Genomic DNA, 9504 nt, shown 5'->3' with positions numbered 1-9504 from the left:
AAATTTCTGTTGAGAATAATGCTGAAATATGGCAAGGTGATCTACGTACACCTAAATGTGTAAAAATGAAATTAAAGAAGTTGATTGCGGAGTTATGGGGGAAAAATAAATAAAAAATAACAAGAAGAGACACTACTGTGCAAAAATCTTCCCAGTCCAGTTGCGAAGAACGGTATTACTTTTTATATTTATATTTATTAAATAAATTATATTATTACTATTATTATTAGTGAGAACCGTTTAGTTTATAAATTTAGAAATAAATTAAATATATATATAAACGTGAAGTATTTTTGTCACGTTGTTCGCTGTGAATGGCTGTTAAAAATGAAAATAAATCTGCCAAGTTTGCACGCGCGCATACGCATGCACACACAATTATGAGAGCGAATATACTCGCAAATAGGAAAGGGGAATAAATACTAATACCACTTGCAACATAACTTGTTTCAAAAATTACATTTAAACTCGGGTAATAAAGAAATATCGCTTGATTCCCTACTAGCAGAAGATTCTCTAAGAGGAAAGAGCGAAAACAGCGATTGCTATGACAAAGTGTAGATCGGTCACTCTGTAATCTGGCAGTGTTCGGTTTGCTGACTGCTGTCTGAAGACGCAGCTGTTTGTTCCGGTTTAACAGCTGGATCGAGACTATCCTGTAAAGAAGGTCCACTGGAAGAATCGGACTGTGACACTCTTGTAGCCACCGAAGTGCTTGATCCTGTGATTCCTTTATCGGTCATCCTAGTATTCCGTAAGAGGCTGACACTGGAATGGGGAGGCTTTCGTAGCAGCACAGTTGTATCGCCACTGGAGTCATCACTAAAGGAAGGAAGAAACGTGAATGGGAACTCTAACTACAGGGAAGGGTTGGAATCGCGGTGGGTTGAAGTGACAATATTAAAAAGAAAGAGGAGAGTGGAAATTAGTAATAGTAACTTTGAGAAGTGCGCATGCATTGCGATAAAAGACTGTTCATTAATATAAATAATTAATTATTAATACAACAGTTATATAGGTATATTAATTAATAAAAATAAAATTAAAATAATTAATAAATATAAATAATAAAGAAATAAATATATTTTTTTATAAAATAAACTAAATTAATAAAAATTAAATTAAGATAAAAATAATGTATTATAAACTAAATTAAAATAAAAGTACTATATTTACTAATATCTTAAAATTAGTTAGACAAGACAAAATATATTATGTCTTTTTACCATATGTTAATAAAATAAAAGTAGAAACTTAATCGGCATTCACTTTGTTTTTAAATACTCAAGTTCACTACATGGCAACACATTAAAGAATTAGCTCTTTGTTAAATAGGTTGCAGGTCAAACAGACCTGCAACTCTAAGTTCGTGTATGAACAAGGGACTATACAAACTTGTCAAATATTAAAAAAAAGAAGAAGAAAAAAGCATACCTATCGTCATCTTCCATCACTGCTTCTTGTCTTCTTAAAAGGTGGTGAGGCCCGTCAGTCGGAAGACGGAAAGCTGTACTCCTCGAAGTGACTTCCTCCTCGCTATCGCTAGGTATCGAACTGTCAACCGAATCCAGTGAGTGAAGCTGTTCCCCTTGTCTAGACATCAGAGGATAAGTCCTATGACAAAGAAAAATAAGTTATTTTAAAAGCAAATTAGTGCTAGCTGAGTTTTTTTACTTAATTCCAACTAATTGGAAAGACTTAATTCTTTCTGGATCTCCGTTTTTCTACATGATGAATTATGTAGGTCTCCTTGCTACATTAAGTGAGAAATTAGATTTTATAGGAAACATCTTTAGGTGACACGCTATCAGACAGTATTCATCAACTTTTGTCCGGAGGACAACCAGACGACTGGTCGTCTTGTCCCCCTGCCAGGAAGGGATGTTAAAGGAGCTGATGATCGCCAATATGGCTGCCTTACAGTACGGATGTGCCGTTTATCGCTATGCAATAATTTGTCTGAATTATGTGTTTTAAATGTAATACAGTTAAAAATGATTGGTTCTAGTTGAAGATCAACCTACAGTGGACTCATAGGTGAGACTTTTCTAACTTTCTAGGGAAATATAATCAGATTTTTACGTTCTTTATCTATTTCCTTTGTTGTGAGACAGGTCACCATGCCGCTCACAACGAGGTAATGGAGAGTGCTCCGATATAACGCGGCTGCCACGTTCAAATCTGATTCTTGACTTGGGAGGATCCACTAATAATTAGTGCTCTCTGGGCTGCAAGAGTGCCCACCATTTTGTGTTACTTCTATCCTTGCGGAACTAAATGTACCAAGTGCCAGCGTAACTAAATGTATCATGTGCTGTGCTTCCGACCCCATAGACATTCCATGGAGGAGACAGATCTCTCTAATTATCGTTACTGTTGTAAAACTGATATCACCAGCGTGATTAGTGCCTCCGAAAACCGTAAGAGGAAGTAACCCCATTTTTCTAGGAGCACTTTCATACCTGTGTTTCTCCCCCCCCACAGCTAACAGAGGGGATAGCCCAAAACTCCCATAACCAACTGTGTGCCTTCAAATTAAGCCGCGGACTTGTGGTGGGCATCATTTGCCATAATTTTCAGTGGCCTATCTTACTATCCTACCATACACCCGATAATCCGAACTGTACCAGTTATCCGGATTTCGTGAAATGGAAGGAAGAACAGGAAAACCCAATGATCCCCAGGGTCAGAGTGATGACCCTGTTATTGTGGAACCCCAGGAAAAAGAGGAGGACCCCAGTTCTGGATTGCAACTGACCAAGCGGAAAAATCGCAATCAGCTGATCCCCAAGTTGGGGCGGGAAACACGTTCCCAGACAGAAAGAACAGCCAGAAATAGTCGTATCACAAAAATACCCGAAAGAAGACAAACAGCAGGACTCACCCCTCGACCCTGCTATACCAGAGGGCACCATATATGAAAAGACGCTCTTTCTCAAAACCGCACTTGAGAATATTTTCAAAGAAAACTCAAATAGAGTGTCAGCAGCACTCAGATCTGAGATTGTCACAATCTTCCACAAGATAGGTGGTAGATGACTTTCATCAACCGGTGAAATACCACCACTTTGCTTATTGGAGGCTTGAAGTGGTGAAACCCATGTTTAGTCTCTAGAGCAAAGTTTCCGGCATCCCCCTTCCCCCATACTTCTCCTTCAACCCATGCACGGTACTAAGTACTATAGGTTTTGATACCTTTCGTGTTTGGGGTTTTCATAAAAAAAAAAAAAAAAAAAGATGGAGACAATCCTACATGATGAACATCTTGACAACGAGAGCTACCACACGGCTACAGGCCTATATGGAATGTGGGGCAAGTCAAATGCCACAGCACGCCCCAACATATTCAGAAGCGCTGAGGACCCCAACAGCAACGGAAACAGACAAAAACAATGAACCAGAAGAGGAAGACGCTCCTACCAACACCAAACCTGGTGATACTCAGACCGAAACAAACAGGAAAAATTCCCACAAGCGAAGACCTCAAAGTAAAAGTAATAAAAAACATGAAGGAGGACCTGAAGCTGACACAAATAAAAGGGATGAGAAAGATGAGAGACGTAGGACTGGTAATAGGGGCAGAGACCAGGCAGGAAATCCAGAGCATCATTGAAAATCAAAAGATTGACGCCCTTGGATTAACGGCCCGAACATATTAATTTATGACGTTAGCCCAGAAATTACGGCCACCCAGTTAGCCGAAGAACTTTACCAAAGAAACCTCCAACGCGAAATCCCGGACAAGGAGCCGCAAGAAGTGATAACACCAAAGTACCACATAAAGGCGAGAGGTGGCTTAAAAAAACAGTTGGAGCGTGGAACTTATCTCGGAGGCGTGGCAAGTCCTAAAGGACCGGTCAAGGGTCTACATAAAATGGGGAAGCATCGTTTTCGAGAGCGGGTGGCAGTATCGAAATGTTTTAGATGCTGTAAGTTCGGCCACTCCAGCCACGTCTGTTCCCAGACGGTCCCAACATGCGGACATTGCACTGAAAAGGGCCACGAATATAAAGAATGCCCACACAAAGACAAGGAAGCCACATGTGCAAGTTGTAAAACAATGAAACTCGAATATGCACACTCAATCAAGGATCCTAACTGCCCAATCTATATAAAAGCCAAGAGCACCTACCAGAACAGAATCGCTTATGGGTACAAAAATTAAGAAATATAACACAACCATGATCAAAATAATACAAACAAATGCCCAGCGAGCAAAAGCGGTGGCTGACCAGATTCGGGTCAAGGCTGATGAAGAGACCATAGACGTTATTATATTTCAGGAGCCGTACGTCCATGTAAGGCCAGTGGCGGGCTACCCACTACAATATAAAGTGATCCACACAGAGAAAGACATCTCGTGGGCGCGGTATTGGTCAGAAACAAGAATAATTACTGCAACAAGAATAACAATAACGCAACTATGCACGGCTTGGGCAGCCTGTGCCCAACTCATTACAGCACTGGGTTCCCTCTACGTGGTGGCTCTATACAGTAGACCGGGACAAGAAATAGAGATCGCCATCAACTATCTACGTTACCTACAGAACACCCTGCCAAACGAAAGAATCATAATAGGAGCGGATGTAAACTGCCGCTCCCCGCTTTGATACAGCGCTACAGATGATAGAAAAGGGACAGCAAACGGACAACAACTTGAGAATTACCTGACAGGATCACAGTTAGCGGTCCTAAACCAGCCACACCAGTTACCGACATTCTGTAACACCCTCTAGAAGGCCACCATCGACATATCCTTAGCCACTAGGAACCTGGCGAACCACGTGGCCGACTGGAGGGTGGAGAAAGCCTGGACCACCTCGGATCACATCACCGAGTTATAACTTGCACAATAACAAGAACAATGATAAGAGCAACAACAATCAACCAACAATGCCATAGATCAACAGTAACCCACTAACACAGCGATCAACAGTAACCCACAGTAACACAGCGATCAACAGTAACCCACTAACCCTGAACCCACTGAACAGCCCGGACGAACTGCAGAAAGGTACTATGGAACTTATGACAACTATCAGTAACCAAGCAATAAGAAAAAAAAACACCCCTAGCTAGGGGCAGTACACTGGTGGACTCGAGAAATTGCCACTCTCCGGTGGCAAACGATAAAAGCAAGGAAGGACTTTCAGAGGGCCCGCAGATCATGGCCTGCAAACGAAGTCGAAGCTCTGAGACAGCAATATAGAGAGATAAGAAACCGCTATACTGGTGCCATTAAGAAGAGCAAAAGACGACGTTCTTGTGAGCTCTTAGAATCTACAGAAGGAAACACTGACCCCTGGGTCCTAGTCTATAAGGTCACCAACAAAATGCCCAGATGGGAGGTGAATGCCACCACCAGAACCCGGCAGGGAAATCTTACAACGACCTGAGAGCAGTCGATGGACAACATACTGGAAACAATCTACCAGAAACCAGCGATGCCGATACTACCAGCACAAAGCCAAATATGCGTGAGCAATGCTAGTTACACCAATCAGGCGGTGGAGCCCCCTTTACCATGGACGAGTTCAGAGCGGCCGCTAGTCGAGTAAGAAGCAAGAAATGCCCAGATCTCGACATGATTGAGCCTGAAATCTTAAAGAAAACTGTTGAATACGCACCGTATCTATTGCTCACCCTATACAACAGATGCCTAGAAGCGGGCCAATTTCCAAAGGCATGGAAAACGGCCAACTTAAAACTAATTCCAAAAAAACCCAACAAAGATTACGTCACAGAAGAATAATTGCCCACTACGAAAAAGATGGACTCCATGCCGCAAATCAGTATGACTTCAAGCCAGGGACCTCGAGAGTGGATGCACTAGGAAACCTACTCAGGACGGTGCAAGAATGTAGAAACTAGTACCTGCTTCTCATCTCGGTTGACTTTTCTGTGGCCAGTGGCGTAGCTACCATGTAGGCAGGCAAGGCTATTGCTTCTGGGCCCGGCGTATTTGGCTGTCTCTTGTTTTTTGCAATTTTCATTAATTAAGTAGGGGCCCGAACATGTTCTTGCCTCCGGGCCCGAAAAAGGGTAGCTACGCTATTGGCTAGGGCGTTTTACTCACATTGGTGGCCAAGCGTCCTGGCGGGGTTGAGGGAGGCGGGGGGTGCCAACCAACCTATTCAAGGTCATGGAAAACTATTAATCACATAGAAGAGTGGAGATCAATGTAGAGTATCAAAAGATCACAAGAGGAAGGCACAGAGGCTGTCCGCAGGGGTCGGTGCTGGGGAACACTCCTGTGGAAGATGGTCTTAGATGAGTTCTTGGTGATGGATCTGGGACCCGTCGGGGCAAAGCATTCGCTGACGACCTGATATTGATCGTGGGAGCGGATTCCCGGGCCCAGTTGGAAACCCAAGCAAACCAGGCGCTGCAGCAACTCCAGCAATGGGCCTGCAAAACACCTGCTCAAAATTTCACCCATAAAGACCTCTTCAATCCTGCTTAAAGGAACCCTGCAATTGTGACGACCGCCGCAAATCAAAATTGACAATGTCACCCTTAAATATGTAAACCAATTTAAGTACCTAGGCATAGTCCTGGACAACCTCTCGTTCCAGTTGCACCTAAAGTACATAAGAAAAAAAATCAGGAGCCATTCTGCACTGGTAGCCAGAGTTACTAGGAAAGATTGGGGACTCAAAAAAAGAACCCTGATGCTATATTACAAGACAACATTTCTCCCAGGAATTACTTACACCTCAGCAATTTGGTTCCCAAAAACTGCATTTGCAGTGAATAGAAGAATCCTGTACATGATAAAATACTCTTAACTACGACGCCTGAATGTAGCACAGTGAGTACCCCAGCACTGCAGGTACTCGCTGGAGTGCTTCCTTTGGACCTGGAGGTCGTTCGCACAGGTCTGCTTTACTTGCTGTCCAGGGAAGTGGCGGCCACACATCTGGACCATACAACTGACCCAGCGAACAACCTAAAAACAGAAAAAACTAGACTACCCACCTGCTAAAATTACGGCAGAGAAGATGGACGGAGACTACCAAGGGCGAAATAACCAGAAGATATCTAACAGACCTCAAGAAAATCTACCCAAAACAGCAGACCTGGTACTTCCCAGGGTAATAACAGGACAGGGACCCTACAATGAGAAGCTGCACGGATTCGAACTCACTGAGGACGGCAACTGTACGTGCGGGGAGACAGAAAGCTGGAATCACATAGTCTCCGAGTGCCCACAATATGAAGACCTCAGAGGGGTATTTATAAAAATAAGATACCTACCAAAAGGATTGAAATCCCATTTCATAGATACTGAGGATGAATATAGAGCATTATCCCAAATCGCACAAGACTTCTTCGTCAGGAGAAAGACATTAATCACGATCTACAATGACTGACATCAAGTACCACTATTGAGACACCAGCCAGGACAATGTAAGGGCTGAAACTAAAGATGAGGGGACACAAGCAAAAGGACGGGGCTTGCCCCATGAGTGAAGAAACTTGAAAACAGAAATGCAGCAGTAGCTGCCAATAGCCATATGGCGATCTGAAGAGGGCACTCTAGCCCCCTTCACCTTTATACCTACATCCTTGGGAGGAGACGTTTTCGTCCTCTCCATCCCATATCTTCTGCTCTGGTGGGGCAAGGGCTACCTACTCTATTGGCCCCATATTTCTGTCTTTCTCCCCCCCCAGCCTTCTGCCTCCCCCCCGTCTACCTATATGCTAGCGAAAGCCCTACACACCAAAAACTTAACGTCAAAATTACCTTACGCTCATAAATTGGCCTAGTAAAAACCAAGCGATTCTACCCCTACGTCGCCGCGTCTCTTTTCTTATCTCTCTCTTCTCTTTTTTTTTTTTTTTTCTTAAGGTGCTAGCCGCCGAAATCTCAGGAAATTACGCGGCAGGACCTGTTAGAGTAACTTAAGTCTACTGGGTTCCTGGTCTGCCTCCACGGGGCAAAGGTGGACAACGTTGGGGTCCAGCAGGGATCCAGCGGCTCGAACAAAGGTACACGACATTACTCACACACTTATAAACCTCTGGCATTCCCAGAAACTGGTATATCCACAAAGAAAGCAACGCGTAGATGGGGGAATCCCCTGGTGGGGCATGACAACATTATACCTTACACCTTAATAAGAAGGGAATAGCTGGACACGGTTCGCTTAAGGGCAAAACTGCAAGAATGTTTGCTGATGCTATCGAGGCAGTGTTAGGTGGGTCGGAAAACTGCTAGATTGGGGGGGGGGATTCAAGGACTAATAGATTAACAGTAGCCACTCGCAGAGGAGAAAGTGATTCTTGCACTGCTTCTATTGGAATGAGCAGCAGCCTGGAAAATAAGATGCAGGATATTTCAGAGACTGCTGGAAATCATGGGGGGTACAAGTGAACACATGGGGTGTGTTAGGGTGGCTAAGAGGAAGAGCAGGTGCATGTATACTTGCGTGTACACCAATGCTAGGAGTTTAGTAAATAAAATTGATGAATTTCAGGTATTGCTCAAAACATCAAAGGCAGATATTGTTGGGATTTCAGAGACGTGGTGTCACACAGATACAAGGAATGCAGAACTGGAATTTGGGGAGTACAATGTCTACAGAAAGGATAGACAGGATAGGAAAGGAGAAGGGGGTTATGCTATTAGTTAAGAAACACATAAAATCCAAGGAAGTGAAACCAGTCGACATCGCTGGACAGTCCAGTGTCGAGTCAGTTTGGTGTGACATAAGCATTGGGAGATCAAAATTGAGATAGGAGTGTGCTATAGGCCTAATAACTCTGATGAGTATAATAAGAAACTGTACAGAGAAATAGAGTGGGCCAGTAAATCAGAGAGTCTTATAATGGGGGGATTTTAATTTCCCAGATATTGACTGGAATTTGTGGGTTTGGTCACTCACACACTAGCAAGGCTTTTGTGGATTTATTGGATGATTGTTTTCTACATCAGCATGTTCGGGAGGCAACTAGAGGGAGTAATACTCTTGATTTGATTATCAGTAGTGATTCTTCATGCATTAAGAATCTGCAGATAAATGAACCACTAGGTGGCAGTGATCACAGTGTTCTGAAGTGGGAGTTACTCAAAGAGGTAACTACCATTAGGGGTAAAGGGAAGGGATATTGCTTTCGTAAAGGCGATTACGATGGACTGAGACAGTATTTAAATTCTATACAGTGGGATCAACTGATGATGTTACCAACAGCAAATTCAAAATGGGAAGCATTCAAAGAACTTATCTTGGAAGCTACTAGGCTTTACATACCAACTAAGAAATATTGTTCAAGGTTTAGGCCTAAATGGATGTCAGATGAACTAATGAGGCATATGCACGGGATACATACAAATTATCACGTGACACAGAAGCCTATGATAGATACAAGTTGATCTGTAACCAAGTTACAAAGGAGGTTAGGCAGGCGAAGGCAGATTACGAGAGATCCTTGGCAGGGGATGCGAAGAAAAACAGCAAAGAGTTCTTTACTTATGTAAACTCTAGAAGGAAGGGGATGAAT

At 43.2% G+C, this 9504-nt stretch overlaps 1 protein-coding gene across 1 annotated transcript in view; it reads right to left on the bottom strand.

The window, feature by feature from the left end:
* Positions 1-313: 313 nt before the first annotated feature.
* Positions 314-9504, bottom strand: part of LOC150080917 (uncharacterized) — a 408289-nt gene continuing 399098 nt past the window's right edge. Inside the window, exons 19-20 of the mRNA XM_090380855.1 lie at positions 1435-1614; positions 314-822 (exon numbers count right to left, since the gene is read on the bottom strand). Coding sequence (XP_090236981.1) covers positions 567-822; positions 1435-1614 — 436 coding nt within the window. The 3' untranslated portion in view covers positions 314-566. The remainder of the gene's footprint in view (positions 823-1434; positions 1615-9504) is intronic.

This window comes from Mastigoproctus giganteus, chromosome 9 (assembly GCF_048544385.1).
Source record: "Mastigoproctus giganteus isolate SK-2022 chromosome 9, ASM4854438v1, whole genome shotgun sequence".
Lineage (NCBI taxonomy): Eukaryota > Metazoa > Arthropoda > Arachnida > Uropygi > Thelyphonidae > Mastigoproctus > Mastigoproctus giganteus.
The sequence above is the reverse complement of the archived record's forward strand: the minus strand, read 5'-3'. Positions and strand labels throughout refer to the sequence as shown.